The sequence below is a fragment of the Peromyscus eremicus genome, chromosome 4 (assembly GCF_949786415.1).
Source record: "Peromyscus eremicus chromosome 4, PerEre_H2_v1, whole genome shotgun sequence".
NCBI lineage: Eukaryota > Metazoa > Chordata > Mammalia > Rodentia > Cricetidae > Peromyscus > Peromyscus eremicus.
Window position 1 is genome coordinate 55,447,589 of NC_081419.1, and position 19,832 is coordinate 55,467,420.

The window sequence follows — 19,832 nt, forward strand, 5'->3', positions numbered from 1 at the left end:
CTAAGATCAAAGCAGCAAGTCACTTCCTGAGTAGAGATAGTTAACTAGGAGAAAATGGCAAAGGGAATTCTGAAAAAGTTATATTTGAGTCAGTCTAAATGTCTAAAAAAATTACCTATCAGGGATTGAAATCACAGCAGGGATTAAGTCAACTGATTGTCCTCCACAACTGTCGCAGATCAAAGTGCAGTTCCTAGCCCGTCCCAAGTCCTCACCTGTGACGGGTGAGTGTCACAATCAAAGGAAGAACACAAGACCACCGTCAATGGACGGCTTACCTAAGTGGAATTTAACAACTGTTTCAGAGAAGTCAGACCGGTCTCTGGGGTGGGGAGGCTACCACACATTTGACAGAGGGGTTGCTATGGGGCACCAATCTTAGAAACTGGTCCTCTGAGGACACTTTTTAAACTCAAGACAGAGCCTAATGAGGAAGCATTTAGGTCATATCGTTAGGAAGGAAGCAATAGGGGTTGGAGAGCTGGTTCAGCAGTGAGGAGCACTGGCTGCTTTTCCAAAGGACCCAGGTTCAATTCCCAGCACCGACATGGCAGCTCACAGCTGTCTGTAACTCCAGTCCCAGGGGATCTAACACCTACTTCTGGTCTCCTCGGTCACCAGGCACAGTTGTGATACACAGACAATGCATGCAGGTATAACACCCATACAAATTTTAAAAAATTTAAAAAAAAAAAATAGAGCAATGGTAGATAATCTGGGATCACTTCAGACTCGTGGGAACAGCCGAGGCCCAGTACTTGGACTGTGCCAACTCCCACCTTCATGAGGCTGAACCAAAATAATGTGCGCAGTACTTGAGCCACACTAAGCTCCAACACTAAAGCTAAAACCTAAAATTCTCCCTTTGTTGCCACCCTCAAACCCTTTCAACCCAACCATCCTAAGTAAAGGATGAAGCATTGCACAGGATCCTCCTAGTGGAGGATTTAGAAGCTCAGTCCCATTTCTCTGCACAGAACCTAAAAGAGCAGCCAGTCACCACTCACGTTCACTGACCCCCTTTAGATGCCATTGGTGCTCACTGAACGGAACACATGCTGCCTGCTCCCGCTGAATTAATTATATTTTCCCCAAATTAGTCAACCAACTCATTTCACTGAATTTACTTCATCTGGGGGTGTTACTAGGTGACAATCCCTGCCAGGGGTGGCTTTTCATTTTCTTCCATTTATTCAGAAAACTTCTTTTATGTAGCTCAAATATTGCCTTTTCTGGACACTTCTAAAGAAGACCAGGTGCCCGAGAGCAATCCACTCCTTTAAATGTCCACATGTCACATGACAATATTTTCAGTAGCCTTACAGCAGATAACAAGAGTTGGCTGTGTCTCTGTACATGCCAGAGAGCAACAGAACAGTGTGAGAGACACAAAGAAATACAAGACAAGATGCCCTACCCCTGACTCTGCAGACTTAGTAACTGTTTATTCAATGTGAATATGTGAGCTGTTAATGTCTTAAAGACACAGCTATGAAATAAATTTCTGGGCTATAAATTCTTAGTATGATCATCACAAACCCTTCATTTTTATTGTTGTTTCTTTGTTGTGGTTTTTGTTTGTTTTTGTTTTAAGAAGTTACTAGCATGTAAGACTAACCTGTAAAACTTGACTTGCTTCCTGTATAACCAACAAGAAGTAGCCCAGGGTAGGGAGTGTGACCCCGAAAGCAGAGCACCCAGAGCACCCAGATGAGTCCTGTGCTCTTGGTCTGCACACGTGACAACCACAGGCTTTCTTGTTCAGACTACTCCAAAATGCCATACTATTTTCAGCCTTTAAAACCTGTACAGCAAGGTGGGGCTCAACTCTACTACTACACAAATCTAAACATATAAAAATGGAATTTAAGCAATCCACTGGTAGTGTGGGAATATTTTTTCAGAACTCAGTCCCTGCTGAGAAGCCTGGGCATGGCCTGATAAATTATATGTAACTGCAGTTTTCATCATGGTACCCTGCTGAAAAAGGAACAGCATTTCCTGACCAACAGACAAAGGAAACAGAATCACCTGTAGCATTAAGACCACTGTCTTCACCACATTCCACTGAGACTTCCTGCCATCCACGATCACGGTAAATCCTCGGGCCTTACATTTCTCACTGAAACAAAACACAATCATGGATGTTAAACCAGGTCCAGATTCTCCTCATAACCCTGGCAGAAGAAGGGGAAAGCTTTAATAGCAGGTAGGGTACAAATCACCTCGACTGGTCTAATCTACAATATCAATGGATAAAATTCTCCCGAGTATTCTTTCCATTTTCTAACATTATTTTTCTCATTTCTGGAAGCATTAATCACAAGCTAATTTGGAAGGAAAATACTCTAAAACATGGTAACTTAAGGTCTTAAAAAATGATGAAACCCAAGTACCATTTCAACAGTACCAACAGCTTCTCAATTTCTCCATCTGTAAAATGGGATCAAAAGAGAATCAGGTAACTACCACTTGCCACATGCCCTATGCACACTTCTCACTAGGATTTGTGAGGAAACAGCTTAAAACAGGTGGAAAATAATAAGCTATGACTAAACCACTGGAGACTGGCTTCTTTGTGCACAGGAAATTTAACACAATGAGGTCATATTTGCTTTACAAACTTACTGAAAGCTTAAATGCACCACCTCTAACCCATCGCTGCTTTGATTTTCTCATTCTTAGTCATCTGGCCAGCAAAATGCTATCTTCAGTATTGCAAAATGTGTTGTACCGTATTTAATTATTCAAATATTTACGCAATGTAATGGCTGCTACGTGGAAAACTTCCATCCCAAAGACAAAACTACACAGCTACCCTCACTGTTATCATTATGCACCTTAGTGCAAGGGCCTCAACTGCCCTCTCTCAGTACAAGGGAGAAACTTCAGCCTTGCTGACCAGAGCAAGGATTTGGAAAAGAAGGCAGTCCAGCCCAGAGTCCTTTCAATTACACCCATTATCAGAAAGGTAAATAGCTGACCTTCCCTGGATTTCAATCTGGCAGTCTATGAGATTTCAGAGGCCCTTCCCTGTTCCCTCCCAGCATCCACACTAGCCACAAGAGTTAATTTAAATATATATTAACTCTAGCATATATCTAACTAGACAAGCAAAACAGCATGTCTAGTTCTCCTGAGAAGCAGTGAGAACTCCAAGAATGAAGAAACAGAGTTCAGTATTTGGAAGAGACACAGGATCCTTGGTAGGCAAAGACAGAAACTGGGTTAAATAAACCAAGATGTATCCCAAAGATAATGCCAATTGAAGCACATGACCACACAAGAACGTGAACATAAATAGAATAGTGCAAGTTCTGATAGTAAAAAAAGGAGAAATCCAATGTCCATCAACTGCTAAACAGGAAACTAAACAGTACAGCCACATCAAAAATTACTGGTCAGCAGTTGACACGTGCGTACCATGATACAGATGATACAGATAACCCTTTAAAACATTATGCCCAAAAGCCAGACTTGAGCACCCAGAAGTGGTTTAATTCTCTTGTACAAGTCCACAGAGCAGATTAGTGGCTGAATGAAGCAGGTGGTGAGAGAAAACAGGGAGGGACTGCTAATGTAGAGAGATTCTTTTGGACAGATGAAAACTATTTGGAGTTAGTGTGACCACACGACCCTGTGACTATACTACAAATCACTGAATTGCATACTTTACTAAAACGATATTTTATGACAAGTTAATGAGATTTGTTTTAAAATTTTAAGTATTCAATGTTGGGATCTACATTGAGGGGGGAAAAGGGATCCTCTCGACGTTTCTGTGGAAGGAAAGAGGGATGCAATACACGCCTGAGCCTAGGCTCACAGTAGCACTTAAACGCTTGCAGGGGACGGGAAGAAACCAGACACCCATTGGCATTGGTAGGTGCAAGTAAAGAAGAAATTCCTAGAGGTCCTACCAACAAGACATATATGAAGGTCACTTTGCCTTAGTGTAGCTTTGCAAGCCCAGAAAGGCCAGCCAAGATAGGGGAGCTGGATGCTAAGTGGCCTCTGGAGGAAGGCAAGAACTTAGGGTCTCCTGATGCTGAGAAGTTTGCAAGAAATGGAGCCAAGACAAAGGTTCCAGTGTGGGCCTGATACCCAAAGACACACATCATTCCCAACACTTGCTGTTTTCTTATTAGCATCTATATTGTGAGACGTAGGTCACACAATCATTTGTTAAATATGTTTTTTAAAAAACAACACATTTATATTTCAATGCATATTATAAATTATCTGCAGGTTAATACTGTGAAAGTAATGAAGCTTGCAAATGCCATCTGTAATGATCTTAAAGGATAAAACACTAAATCTTTTAGAGTGCTTAAAAAGACCCTTAATTTTAATTTCCTTACATTTTTCACTAAGATTAAAAAATGAAAATATATACAACCCAGAGATACTATTTCAAAACTGCCAACCAAGTGATATTTCAAATGCTTTACAAAGGGCATGTTCACAGGTCTAGGGTGCTGTAAGATACCACGCAATAAAGAAAAAGAAAAAAATTTAAGACCCTAACTCATCAGGACCTTTCAAGGGTCACAAGGCTGGTTTAAAACAGCTCTGTAAAAGAAATGTGGATACCAAACACCCTCACCTCTGACCCATGAAAGCCTTTTGAAGGATTTCTAGGGTCAGTGCCCTGATGCTCATAACTATTTCTTGATTTTATCTTAGGGCTCTGGTTTGAGTGTGCTTTTATTATAATGCTGTGTGTAGAATTCATCTTCATCAGAGGACATGCTTGCAGAATATCAGAATGTCGTCTTCTAAGACCGTTAACTCCTAGCTCAATGCCGCGAGATTAGAAGGCCTTGGAAAATGTGTGACCACTTGTCTGAAAATGGCTGCATCAGAATACAACAGCTCTGTTCCTATGCTGAGATGTGTCCTGACCATTGTCTCCATGGACCCAGCCTCTCCTCTAACCCGTGTCCAAGCACTTCGTTCCTCTTCCAAGTGCACCAGCCACACTTCTCTGGCTGGGGTACCCACCAGAATGCTGAACCTACTCCTGTCTCAGGGCCTCTGCCCCCGACAATATTCTCTCATCAAGTACTTTGGGGGCTGACACTCATTTCTATCATCTTGGTAAAGTGTTACCTCACTGTCCTGTAAGCTCCCACTGCCTCTCCTGAGTCTTTGTGTTTGCTGTCTCAGCACAGGGACGCCTGACACACTGAGGACGTGTCTGTGGCATTTGTGTGCTGGTCCTTAGGGAGTGCTGACCATTGGTCCACTTGGTTCCCTGCTTACTCAACACCTGTAACACTGAGGCACCCCTGCAGGCTCTCACACAGTCCCCAAGCCGCGGAGACTTACGGCCTCGACGGCCATGTGCCTGGCGCTCCTACCTCCTGAAGCAATGGAGACTTACGGCCTCGACGGCCGTGTGCCTAGCACTCCTACCTCCTGAAGCCCCTTCCTTCAGAAGTTCCCTCTGCAACAGAGTGTCTCCACAACTAGAAAAAGCTGATTTAAAATCAGAACTCAGACTTTTAAAATTATCAAAATTTGAGAAATGTACAAGCTAGTTCTAACAGGTGTTGAATTTCTATCAGGAATTACGTGAACAATTCCTTGGGAGCATTTTATGAAAGACCTAAGTTGTGGGCCCAGAAGACAGCTCCTGTGCTTTCAAACCCTGACACTGTCACACAGTCAGCAAGTCCTTTTGAACTAGAAAACAGCATGATTTGAAGTACTGCCAAACATACCGTTGAAAGAAAAATTCTAAAATTTTACAAGATATCCAGGATTTCTTTTAGAATATGATATTCAGTTATTTTCATGTCAATTATCAGTTGTGACAGGTCCAAGTTTCATGAGCATTTACTAGAAAGTATGAAGCCATGACTGTGATCCTAACAGAGGTGGCTACGCACAGTGAGGAGAGACGTGGCCGTGGAGCAGTGGTTCCTGGCAGGCGGGGGCCCACCGGCTGGGCTCTAACTCTGTCCCCAGCTCGGGTTTGCCACAGGGTTCTGGACAAGCTGACTGTGCTAACCCTTTCCATGCTTGAGTTCCCTCATAAGGTGGGGGAGAGGGAACAGCGCTCCTCTCAGGAGAATTAAATGTTGAATACTACCTATTGCTTCCTTAGATATGCGGTATTCTCTCCATATCTACCACCCAATCCCCGTCCACAGGTCAAACCTGAGGTCTACTGTAATTAAAGTTTTAAAACAAAGTTCAAAGCAGCCACAAGCTTGCTCCAAACAACTACTGTGCTCACAACTTTTACATCTATTTAGTTTTTTGACAAATGTGAATCCCTGAGAATAGTCAGTTAGTAGGTCCTACAAGCCCACATAGGTGTACGCAGAGTTCTGAAGAAAAGGAAGCGCCCAGGAAGATAAAGGCAGAAACTGACATGAAGCTGTTCATTATTAGTGAAACTGCATAAACCTTGGAAAACTTAAAAAGAACTAAATAATGCTTGTAAAAATTGAAGAACTACCTTAAGCACATCACTAAATCTGTAATACGTATGCCTGAGAGAGACAAGAGAGAGACTAAGCTGGTTAACTCTCCACCCGTTTTGCCTTCCACCACCTGACTTCCTAGGTGCACACTCCTGGGCGAACACACGTCAGGAGACGTGAGCTGATTTGCTGTGCCTTCACTCAGCCGTGGCTACCCATGCCTCTTGCAGGGTAGCCTCCCAGGGGGCTGAGTGTGATTCCACAAATCCACAGAGCAGCCTCATCACAGGTGAATGTATCTTTTGGAACTCAGCCTCAAAGACATGTGGCAGTGTTGGAGGCATACTCATGGAAAAGTAGTATGTAGGCCTCTAATCCTGCCTTGCTTACTTTTATTACATTTTATTTACTTGTTTATTTATTTATTGTGTGGGGGTTAGCACATGTTAAAGTCCGAAACCGCCCTGCAGCCCTCGGTTTCTCCCTCTACCACACGGGTCCTGGGTGTGAACTAGCGGGCACCTTTATGCACTGAGCCATTGCACTAGCCTTTCACCTACGATCCTTCTGGCATCTCATCTGAAACTCCAAACTAGACTTCAAAGAAATTGCAGCTATGCTGATTTGTACTAATTTGAAGAAACAAACAAAAAATAACAACAAACAAGAAAATCCCCTCTTGACTCAGTGTGAGAAACAGCAGACTCTAGCCCTGCTCTATGACTGACTAGCTGTGTGATCCTGACAAAACCAAGTCTCTTACTTTCAGTCCCTCAACCATCAAACAGAAAAGCTGGCCCCAACGGTCCATCCGGGACTATTTTCATGATTTATACAGCTGCGAGTCTACTTAATCTCAGTTACTAAACCAAGGGGTTTATCACTCAGTGGGAATTGACAGATTGGTGGTTAGCAACACAGATCAGCAAGGCCACTCTGTGAATGCACTGACTATGGGTCTCGTCACTTTCCTTCAAAAAAAGGAGGAGAAAGACAGAAGCCTTTACCTGAAGACTTGTGCTTCTCTAACACTGAAAGGCCAGCAGCATCAGCTCACTGAATGATGCACCATACCGGAAGTGGGTCTGTGCCCCAGTCAGTTCTGTTGTCCACCTGACACCCATGAGGAGAGGGAACCTCAGTTGAACCTCAGGCCTGTATCCGACTGGCCTGTGGGCAGTGCCCTCCCCAGGCAGGAGACCTTGGGCTGGATAAGAACGATGGTTCAACACGGGCCTGGGAGCAGGCCAACAAGCAGTGCCCTGGTGGTTTCTGCTTAAGGCTCCTACTCTGAGTTCCTGCCTTGGCTTCCCAAGATGATGAACTGTGATCTGCAAGTCAAAAGGCCCTTTCCTCCCCAAGGTGCTCTGGTCATGGTATTTACCACAGCAACCGAGCAAACTAGGAGAGCATTGGCACCAAGTATATAAGAAAGGTAGTTCAACATGAACCAGGGAGCAGGCCAGCAGGCACTGTTCCTCTGTTGGTTCCAAGTGTGGGGTGCTGATGCAATGGACCTGACCATACTGTCTTTTGGAAGGTCTGTGGAAAGATTCTGGGGGCTAGAAAAGCCACTGAGTGCTCAGAGATTAATAAACTATTCTGGGACTTGCAAGACAATACTGAACACAATGCAGACCTGGCTTGTAAAGTTCTAGAGGGAAGTCTGAGGGTCCCTCAAAGACTCTACCGGCTCTGGCCAGCTGGGGCTGAAGGATCAGCTATAGTTAACTAAAGAGCGGCAGGATTGAAGTGAGACCTTGGCTTTACGGAGACGATAGGTACTGGCTAACTGAAGCTAAAAGACCCAGCTGTGACTAAAATCCTCCGGGGAGTATTTCATCAAGGTCGGTACACAGAAGCTGTGGGCCAGAGAGGGCCAAGGCTGCATCTTCAACTGGAAGCTGAAGAGTCTCCCATGTGGAGCTGGTTTTGACGAAAGCTGCAGGACTAACGGGGTCCTGGAGAGAAGCTGAGGCTTAGTACTGTGAGAGGCCGAGAGAGGTGCAGCCTCGACTGCAGTGGGGACCCCAGAACCACGGGACAACCACCAGAGGGCAGAGGCGGTGTAGTGTGGAGCCGGCCTTGACATGAGCCTACCATAAGAGCTGTGCATGCTGTGGACGGCAGAGCAGAAGAGGTGGTGGGCCACCTGTCTTCAAAGGCCAGAAGAGGAAGTCGATCCCTCAGAGTTACAGGTGTTTCTGAGACACCTAATGTGGGTGCTGGGAGCTGCAAACAGTGAAGGGCAGCAAACATTCTTAACTGCCCAGCCATCTCTCCAGCCCCTGCTTTGATTCTGAGGTGACGGGTAGACTTAAGCAGAGAGGAATGTTTGAAACTTTTCTTTATTCATAACTATGAAAATTAAAAACTTGGGGACCTATAACTTAAATTATATATACATTTTTGTATTTTTAAAATAAAAATATTTGAAGACTAATAGCCTTCACTCATTTTAGAGATTATTACCAAATTAATCAAATAGTGAAATAAAACAAAGATGAGTTCATGTAGATTAAATTTCTTCCCCCCCCTCTCTCCCTCTCTCTCACCCTCTCTCCCTCTCTCTCCCTACCCCACGCCCCATGTGTGGGGGAGTTAAACACCCATGCAGTTGTGTACACTGTGTGCACATGGCGGCCGGAGGAGGACATCAGGAGTCCTGCTCTAGTACTCACTAACTGAGCCTGGACCTTGGCTGGCAGTCACCAAACCCTAGCAATCCCCTGTCTCTGCCATTCACAGTATCTATCGGGGTTATAGGTGGACTCGCAAGGGGCTAGGTCCAACTTCTTAAGACTGTGCTAGGAACTAGAACTCAGATCTTGCAGTGCTCTTAGCCACTGAGCCCTCTCCCCAGCCCCCAATTTCTCTTCTTTCTGAAGCTCCATGGTAAACAGGTGCTGAGCCTAACTGTTCTTGAGAGGTTGAAGGTACATGTTTAGAAATCTGTGTGCCATGAAGTTCAGCGACCAGTAAAGTATCTTATCTGTGTTTTGGCATCAATCAGCTCCTGCTCCTAGTCCTTAACTGTAACTTCACTGCTGAAAAGGCATGCGGTACTCCAACAGCAAGAATCAATAGGAAACAATATTGAAATGGAAGAAAAAGACACCTTTAGAGTCACCTTGGAATGCTGAGTAGATAGTCCAAAGTGACACTCAGCTCATCCATATTTGTCTGTTCCAGGCATAACGGAATGGTCAGGATGAGTCCACTGCGCCTGTCCTTTCCTCCTACAGAAAAGACACATTAAGATTTACCAGATATTAAAAAGTCATATGAATAACATTTTAATCCAATGTTATTAAAACAATTACAAGTTTGGGACACAGTTTGGAAAATATCTAATGGCTATCTGTAGTTTATAAATGCTAATAATAGTAAAGGCAAAAACTCCATAAAAATTCAGAAGAAAATGCATCTATGAAATCTTCATCAAAACCAAAATCGTTTTAATTTTCTTCCATTTAGGCTACTGCCTAATTGAATCAACTCATCAAACATTTCCTGTGTGCCTAGTACAATCAGCACTTGCAAGTCAAACAAATTTGCATCTGAAAAAAAAAGCTTTAAGTCATAATAACAGTATGAATTACGGTCACTAATTTGCCACACGGTGTCTTCATATAGCATTAATATGCTATAAAAAGGGATTGAGACAATAAAGAAAATGAACTTTAAAAAAAAGCTGTGGTAAGTAAAGACTTGAGGGAAAACTTATAGAAGTTTTAAAACCAAGTTAAAAGAACATCCCATGGTGACAGATGACCTGAGTTCACTTACGGAAGAAACATGGATCTGTGTGTAATATGGAAAGCAATGGAAGACTCATCTCCTACGCAATAGATTGACAGCGAATAACATACGTATGTGATTATTTGATCAAGAGCAAACACCACGCTCGGTCACTGCTGTGTCCAGGCAGGACAGCCCGCTGCTGAGGTTTAGATGGCAGTGAAGACACAGCTGAGAACACGGAGCGGGACCTGGGGACAGGAGAAAGCCAGGGGTGGAGCACACGAAATCTCAAGTAGCTTAAGTCCTTGTCCCGTTTGCCCTAAGTGTAAAATGTAACTTTAGAATGTTTTCATGCCTGATGTTCGGGCCGGCAATCTCAGCCCTCAAGAGGCAAAGGCAGGAAGACAAGCTCCACACCAGGGTGAATTACAAAGTGAGATCCTCACACAGCCACGGACTGTGGATAGAGCATAGTAAAGGCACTGAGTTCAATTCCCAGCCCTGCAAGTGAAACAAGGGAACTCTTAGAACTTTTATTCCTACCTCCCGTCTTTCAAAATTCTGCCTGACTCACACCGAAGCCTACTGTCAGAACCCACTGACATTTACAATAGTCTAAGAAGCCTAACAAGCAGCAAATCCTGAAGAAAACAATTCTGTAAAATCTCTAGCAATTCATCACTAAAAACCGAAAAGCCCGAGGTGAAGAGGACTGCCATTAGTGACAGAAATGTGATTCATGGCATGGCAGCCGTAAAGGGCTCTTCTCTATGCAACTGTTGATACTGAACCACTCTGTCTAACATCAATAAACCACAATTTTGGAAGATTCGACTTCATACACAGTGGCTCAATAGCATTTTTGGTGATTAGAATACAGGCTTTATTTTATTTTATTTTATTTTATTTTATTTTATATTTATTTTGGTTTTTTCAAGACAGGGTTTCTCTGTGTAGCTTTGTGCCTTTCCTGGAACTCACTTGGTAGCCCAGGCTGGCCTTGAACTCACAGAGATCCGCCTGGCTCTGCCTCCCGAGTGCTGGGATTAAAGGTGTGTGCCACCACCGCCCGGCTTTATTTTATTTTTTAATGGATTACACAGGTGACTTCCAAATGATAGTGGCCCTTGGGTAATTCTGCTGGTTTGAAAACAGTTTCATTATTTTAAAAAAAAAAGTTTGAGAATAACTGACTTTAACTACTAATGGTCAAGAGATAAAATTTTAAGAGTGGGCAAGGGAACTTTCATTTGCTCTTCACAACTGGTAAGTTTTGCTCACGCATTTAAACTAAATGCACAAGAGTCCACACCTAGACTGCAGATGACATCTAAACCACTTTGAGATCTTCCTTTAGGGGTCAAGTTTAATCCTCAAGACTACACCACCCTGAACCCCACACTCAGCTTTTACTGGGGGTTAGAAAAAAAATCACTGGTGTGAAAGTGGAAGGAAGAGTCAGAAGCCGAGAGAAACACAGACCTTCAGGACAGCTATGGTGAACAGGGTCAGATGATGCACGCAGACAAACGTTGTAAGACACAGACATGTTACTGGTGTGAAGAAAAAGAGCATCCACAGTGACTAGTGTAGGAAGACAGGCATCTCAATACGGAGAAGAAGGGTACGGGAGCATCTTCCTGGAGGGCAGCTGGCACCCCGAGCATTTCAAGGCAGTTGGTATGTCTGTTTGGCTGCTTTTGTGTTGTTGTTTGAGACAGAACTCCGATAGCACAGGCTGGCCTCAAGCTCTTGATCCTCCTGCCTCAGCCTCCTGAGTGCTGGGGTTACACAGGTGCCTGCCAATTTACCAACCCTCATAGCCTGCTCGATACTTCCAGTTGTAAGAACTCACATTATTGAACAATCATTATGAAATTCACAAGGCTACAAATATAAATGATAATAATATCATCCATATCAGAACAGCATGAAGACGATAGAAATACCAATTAATTGATAACACAAATTTAAAAAAGAAAATACATATTAAATTAGGAGTAGCGATACCAATAGAACTCAGCATCTTGTTTGTCAACTTCACAACCTTCATCAGAAAACTATGTCAACTTACAAAGATACCCCAGATGTCTGAGGTTAAAAAAGAAATTAGAATCATCGAGACAATGACAAGAGCTCAGGGAACTAGGAAAGAAAAGGGAAAACAGTATAATCCGAGTAACCCTAAACCGGCAGGGCCACGAGCCTACAGTCTCTCTTCAGATTCCAAAGTCTCTGGGCCAGAAGGAACCACACCTCTACTCTCACGGGAACAGACGGTCCCGTCTTCTCCCTAAGTCATCTTAGTGGACGACACTTCCGTTAATCACTGTAAGCAAATTCAAGGCAGGAGAACGCAGAAGGGGAATTTTCTAACTCTCCTGGGGCAGTGAAAGCGTTCCTGAGAACACAGAGGTCAGAAGCCGAGAGAGAAGGGATCAGAACTGGTCACTCCAGGAACAACTGCTGAAATGCTGTCTGTCGACAATGACAACGATCACTAATTACTTGATTTTTAGTTCGGAAGTGAAAGTCGTGATTTCATGAGAGTAGCGCTCAGTTTAATCAAATCACAGAACAGAATAAAAACCAGATCATGGTGAACCAGCAGCAACGGATCTCAACAACTCATTAAAGAAATGCCCTAAAACCAAACCTTTATAAAAGGAATTTTACAGCATCCGTTGAACCAATCAAAGGAAGCTTACACATGGAAGAGTTCTGGAGCAGCACACGTACCTGAAAGAAAGGCCAGCTTTTTCTTCAGGATAGGCAGTATCACCGAGGCCTCCATTTCACCCCAGCAAAAGTCCTTGCCTCTGCAAAACAGAGTGAAATGTCAACTGCAACACGACAATTATTCTAACTCATACTCATAGTGGTTTATCCAGGTAAGCCTTTTTTTTTTCCTTTTTTCAGGGAGCTGCAGACATTTTAGTAGCATACCAGGGACACCCCAATCCCCAGTTGTGACAGCCAACCTAAGTCTAGTCATTGCCAAACATTCCTTAGTAGGCACCACTGCAGCTGGGTGAAAAACAATGGCTTAAATGTTTTCCAGAGCAACACTCCTGGGCCAGCATCCTGACTGTAGACAGCAACAGCTCAAAACTTACTTCAGTTATTTTATTAATCCATCAAGTAGCCAGTCAATCCTCCATTGCTTTCCACATTACACAGCTTGTTCCTAATACTTGGTTCCCTCTGCTACAGTACTAACAGCAGTCTCTAATTTCCCACGGTCTCCCTCCCTAACACCTCATGACAGACTGGAACCTCTGTTTACTTCAAGGTGCAACTCAACAAAGTCTTAGTTACTCGCTTCATCTTTCCACATTTCAGTCTTAAATGCTCCACGGGTGGGGTCTATTTATTGGCTGAGTTCATTTCTTTTGCTTTGTAGTGACTACTGTTGGTTTTGTTTGAGACAAGAACTCATTATGTACCCCAGGCTAGCCTGGACCTATACCATTCCTCCTGTTAGCCTCCTGAGTGCTGGGCTGAGTTCATCCTCTAGGGCAAGCCACGGTTACTGTTTGGTTTTCCAGAGTCTACTCAGTCACAGCCAGGGTTTATGGCTACCTACAAAAAGGGAACACTCACTAGTCAGTGCTGGGAGCAAGGCAGTTTTCCTTAAAAGGAGGCTTTGGCAGGGCAGGCATTCTGAGACCTGGCCAGCCCTCCATACTACTAGACAGAATTTGAAGAGAGCAAGACCTTAAAAAAAAAAAAAAAAAAAAAAAAAAAAAAAAAGCAAGGCTCAGCTTTACTGCCCTCTTAAACTAAGCAGCAAGTCCGAGAGAGAAGTCTCCATCACTGTCCGTCCTTCCCTCCTGCACGGCAGCTCACCCCATCCAGCACAGGGCAGGCGGGTCCTGGAGAGTGAGAACCCAGGGAGAGCTGCTCTCTTCAAAACAGGTTTCCAGAGAGGAAAATCTGACTGTGGATTCCGTGTCCAGCCAGGACCTACCACGAGCCCATCCCATTTCAGCCACTGTGCTGTCGGCTGAACAAAACACTCAAGCTGCAGCCTTGTCCTGCAAAAAACACACTCTTTAAAAAAGAAATCCCTTATTTGAAAAAGAAATATCTATACAGTCATCTGATAATGGCTAATTAAACAAGGCTAGGTAAGCCAGTGAAGCATTTTACAGGCTTTGTGGTTAAGAGAAAAACAAAAACAAAAAATACCACCGCTGTTCCCACCTGCCTACAAAGAAAACAACTTGTCAAACTACTTCATGTACCTTTAAGTTTTACTCCTTAAACACTGTTTTCAATTGTTCTTCTCAGAGTAATTCTGTATTAGCCCAGCTACCACAAAGGAGTTCACACGAGCTCACAGTTTTACATTCTGCTAGAAAATTTATAGCATTTCATGTTTCTAAATCAATACTGCGTTTGATCAGTTGTTATCAGCTAATCAAGAATGCAGGAAACTTGTGTTCACATCCTAGAGCCTACCCCGTGATCACCTTGGGGCCCTAATCTGAGGTTTGACAATGACACTAATAATGATTACATTAATTAACATGTACCTTACACTCAAGTGTTTATTACAAACTGTGCCCTGTAATGACTTCTAGTATTGACTTAATGTTCCCAGCATTTCTGAGGTAAGAGCTAGCTGCTCCAACATCACAGAGCTAGTGAGTGTGGAAACTGGGACTCAGGCAGTCTGGTTCCATCAAGGCCACTTTCCTAATATGCCATCAGCTTACCAATCAACAACTCTGAAAATATACAGTGACTTCTAGGCAATTAAACACCAAACTTGTCTAGACGGGATGCAAATAACAGATATACAGCAAAACAGTCTTTGTCCTTGGAATTTCCTGAGTGATAGAAGGGAATGTTTTTTGTCACTGCTAAAGTGCCCCTTCCTAAATACCCCATGCTAATAGAGCAAATTATGGTGGAGTCTCCATGAGTTCAAGGGGACGCCTGAACAGCCACCACACTCTCCAAAACTCTGAGGGGGGAGGGGGAACAGAAACAGAATCAATCACCAGTATCCCATAATTTCATCAGTCATGACCACATAATAAGACATCTGTTGGTCAGGCAGCAGACACACAGGGTGCAGAGAAGTCAGCACACCGGACAAGGCTGTGGTTCTGATCCCCTCAATACTCTACCACACGTGTGTCATCTACTGGCTATTCCTGGGCTGTGTCCATTATATATCAAGGAAACAGCTTTCCTGGGACCTGAGTCCTTCTAGTGAATGAGCAAACCTATGGAGGTCCTGTGAAGCTCTATCTGGAGCCTATAAACAGAAGTAGCCTAAGACCCAGTCCTGCTCCTGGCATCCAAATTGAGGTCAGTCAAGTGAAATTCAGCCTTTAAACTTAGGAGTTTGACACTAACTCTAGAACTTCATGCCAAATTGAAGCGAAGTGGACAGTAGACAGTGCTTAGAGAACTGATTATGAGAGAAAACCCTTATATTTAGTGTCAGAAGTATGTGGTAATGACAGTTATACGTATGCACATGATACAAAACCATAAGAAGCGAAAATAACACCTACTACCAGAAGTAAGTTTGACCTCTCTGAGAGCTAGAAACAGAGCTGCTGAGACAGAGAGACCATCCGTAAGATGCTCCCACAGGGCAAGCTCAGCCTCAAGGTCCCTCAGTCATGCAGTAAAGCTGGCTTCCTAACCAGGTCGTTCCTATCTGGTTTCAAGCACAAGTTCTGAGCCGCCTTTAATTCCTTCTGGTTCTGAAGTCTGTTTTTCCATCCTTCTCATCAGTTCCATGCACTGTACGACACTTTTCCAGTAAATTCTTTTGTTCTGCTTAGGTCAACAGGAGTGGGGAATTCTCTTTCAGTCAAGGGGACTGTGACTGAACCAGGGAAAAACACCGCAATTCAGCACTTAGCAGACAGCGGCTCTCATCACTTCCTGTTTTATTAGGAAGTCTGTTGTCAGGGCTGGAGAGCTGGCTCAGTGGTGCAGAGTACTGGCTCCTCTTACAGAAGACCTGGGTTTGGTTCCCAGCACCCCTAAGCAGCTCACAATGGTTTGGAACTCTAGTCCGGGACCAGATGCTCTCTTCTGGCCTCCATAACACCAGGCACATAGGTGATGCAAAGATAAACACTCAGGCACATAAAATAAAAAATTTTTAAAAAATCAGTCAATATATGGAGGGCAAGGCCCTTGGAGCTCCAGTTACAGGGAGCTATCAGCTGCCTGATGTGGGTGCTGGGAACCGAACCTGGGTCTTCCAGGAGACAACACTATCTGGACTCCTGAGACCCCACTAGCCACAAGAAACAATGACTACAAGAGAGCCTGGGCACGCATACTGTGATTCTGGAGCTTTGCAAGCCAGGTTATGGATTTTATGCCAATTAATATAGAAGTTTAGTTGTTAACCAGTGAGTTTTCCTGTGCTCAAGGATTAAACATAAATTTCCATCTTATGTTTCAGGCTCCCCCTGTCAGGCTGGTCCCGAGGCAGCCTTCTGATTTTTCCCTTTCTCCTCGGAGGCAGCTGAATCTCCTTTACAGTGTGGCAGAGTACTAATGCTTTTTATCCAACAGCTTCTTGTTCGCTTTGGTTCACGTTGAACATGACAAGGCAATGAGAAACACACATTTGAGGGTACAGGGGCCACAATCAAGTACAACCAAGTATAAGATGTGAAGCCGTGGAGACAGCCTCCTCCTACCAGTCCCTCCACTGCTGCCACTAAGGAAATGAGCCACAAAAATGGTGACTGTACCGCGACCTCCATCTTCAAGTAACGGCCTAGGGGCCAGTGAGCCGGCTCAGCCATAAGAGTCTTGCTGCTCTTCCAGGAGACCCAGGTTCAATCCCCAGCACACACGTCAGGCAGCTTAGCTCCCTGTAACTGCAGCTCCGAGGATCTGATGCCCTCCGTGGCATTCACTGGTACACACACACACACACACACACACACACACACACACACACACACACGCACACAACATACAAATCTCTTTTTTAAGTTGTTATGGCTTAGCTTTTCAAGTGTTTACAGAACCATTTTTTTAATTTTCTTCTCTAGGTTATGTTAATGCCTTGTGGAAGAGTTAAACTATGTATAAAGTACAGAAAATAAAGAAAAGCTCTTATAAAATATAAGGACCCTCCAGAGTGAGATATTCGATAAGACAGAGGCACCAGCTCCTGCTCTCTCCACAGGGGCAAAGACAAGCATTATTTTTCATAAGAAAAGGTTACTCACTCCAAACATATGAATGAGCCACAAAGCCAGCAAGGGTATGACACTGAAAACTGGGATAGGAAGATAGACTTTTTAAAAATTTGCCAAGTATAATAGAACATGCTTAACAGAAAATAAGATGTGGTCATTTAAAGCAGGCCTCTTCCTAACACAGTTATTAGATAAAAATAAAATCAATAAAAGGTTACTATACAAAAAGGAACAGATAGCCTTGGAGGGCGGTGAGGGTAAAGGAATCCACTCCTGGCTGCCCGTCAACTTCAACCGAGGAGAGGGTGGGCAGGGAAGTGCTCTGTGTCTGTACTGTTTTCGGTCTCAATAGCTTAAGTAATGAAGTCATATTTTAATGTATTTCTTGACAAAAATTTTAAATGCCACTGGGTTCCTTCTAAAGCAAGAAGTGACAAAATCTGGGAGACAGAAACGCACGGAGACAACCTTCTCCTAATAACTGCAGACACTCTAGCTTGATCCCCAAGATCTCAACTGAAAGAGCAGGACAATCAAGTAGTTCTGTGGACATCTTGTCGTCCCCAAGAGCATAGAAAAGCATCTTTAGGTCTGCATCTTCTCACCCACTCCCTGACATATCTATGTAACAAGTTACTAGCTGGAGGCATGGCTAGGTACCAGATATCCTTGGCAGTCTGAAGTACCAGAATCGGCAATGGACCACTGAACAAAAGGATGTAAAATAATGCAACAAAACACTCAACCCTGAGCCTGCACAAAATCAACCTAAGTTCTGAATGCCCCATCCTCATGGCAGCCACACCCACACCCACACCCCACCAAGCTGTCTGTCCACCGAGACAGCCTCCCACAGACCCACAGACTCAGCAGCTCACAGGAGTCACTGGATACCTAGAGGCTAATTCTGAAGGTGGCCAGAAAAGTCAATAACTGCCATCAATGGGCAGCCATTAGAGGGCAGCAGAGCATGTCCCGAGCAGCAGGACAGGACAATTACAGGCCTTTTAATCAAGACTCGGCAAATTACACTTCAAAAGAGATTGTAATTGATGATATGTGCGGGGTACTGGAACTCTTCTTTCAATAAGGATAAATCAACCGGTCTGCTAGGAAAATTCAGTTAGATTCTTTGAAGAGTGTTTTTTAACAACCAGAGAAAACCCATTAGGATTGCCTGAGGCTAACTAAATCATCTCTAATAAATCTACATCATGTAGACACATAATGGAGAAGAACAAAACCAGAACACAGGCTCCTTAGCCTTGTATTTCCAGGAAAATACTGAAACATAGCTCTCCTTAAAAGCAGGCTGGGAACAGTTTCGACTGTCTTTGAAATGAGAACAAGCACAGACACAGGCCAGAGCTCACTGCTTCCCTGCCTGGCCCACCACCCCCACACAGGGCATAGTGCAGGCACAAGCTCTGCTCAGCACCAGGATGACACAGCGGAACTGTCATGTGACCTCTGTTATCACAGGTGCCGTGCTGATTAGGAACCTAGTTCTAAACAACAGTGACAGTTTCAAGGGAAAGAACAACAATCCTCTGGAAAGACTTTAAGTGAACAATGGCTGTCTTTCAACACGTGGATCTATGAAGATCCTCCTCCACCCTCGGACTTCCAGATTCCAACCCCCCTTCACCTGCTGCAGGTGGTCCTGGCCTGGCCGGGTCAGAATTTCTCTGGGCTATGATCATCTCTCTTCTCCCCTGGCCTTGCTTCTAGAAAGAAGTGCTTGGTTTGTTGCTGTTGTTTGGTTTTCTAGCCTCAACAAAGACACATACGCATTCTATCAGGCTAAACTCAGACTAAATCTCATTTACTAGACACTGATGATCCTAATACATTTCAAGGGAGGTTCAGCCAGATGTGTTTCAAGGCCCCAAATTACAAACAGTAAGGACATAAATTAGCTTTAATCCTGTTACTGGTATGTCAGATATCACAAAGGGAAGAGTACTTTTGTTCAAATAAAATATTACCTATAATATGCATTGACATTTTTGGAGTGTTTATTTACATAATATAAAAAGGATTACCCTTACCTTAAAAGCTGCCCCCTCATCAAAACTATTTTTAATTTTTATTTTATGTATATGACTGTTTTGCCTACATGTATGTATGGACAGTGTGTGCATGCCTGCAGGCAGAAGAGTGCACCCAACACCCTGGAACTAGGGTTACAGACAGTTGTGAGCCACCATATGGGTGCTGAGAACTGAACTCTGGTCCTCTGCAAAAGCAGCCAATGCTCTTAACCCCTGAGCCATCTCTCCAGCCCCAGAGAATTCTCTACTTTTATGGACATAATCACTGAAACTAGCTCACAGGATTGAAGATCGGGTGCGTTTATTTATTTATATATAATTTATTTATGTATATATAATCTGGCATATAAAATAGTAATTGCTCAATGAACACTGCTTACTACCTATAGCTAAATTTTCCTTCCTCC

The 19,832-nt window shown here is 43.7% G+C and overlaps 1 protein-coding gene across 3 annotated transcripts in view; it reads right to left on the bottom strand.

Moving 5' to 3' along the window:
* Positions 1-19,832, bottom strand: part of Sestd1 (SEC14 and spectrin domain containing 1) — a 96,543-nt gene that overhangs the window by 43,682 nt on the left and 33,029 nt on the right. For 2 of the 3 annotated variants that reach the window (XM_059260773.1, XM_059260772.1), the window contains exons 2-4: positions 12,918-12,997; positions 9,565-9,673; positions 2,032-2,122 (exon numbers count right to left, since the gene is read on the bottom strand). In XM_059260773.1, the coding sequence (XP_059116756.1) occupies positions 2,032-2,122; positions 9,565-9,673; positions 12,918-12,972 (255 nt within the window). In that variant the 5' untranslated portion in view covers positions 12,973-12,997. Of the gene's footprint in view, positions 1-2,031; positions 2,123-9,552; positions 9,674-12,917; positions 12,998-19,832 lie in introns of those variants that run through there. The other variant, XM_059260774.1, reaches the window with a different exon arrangement.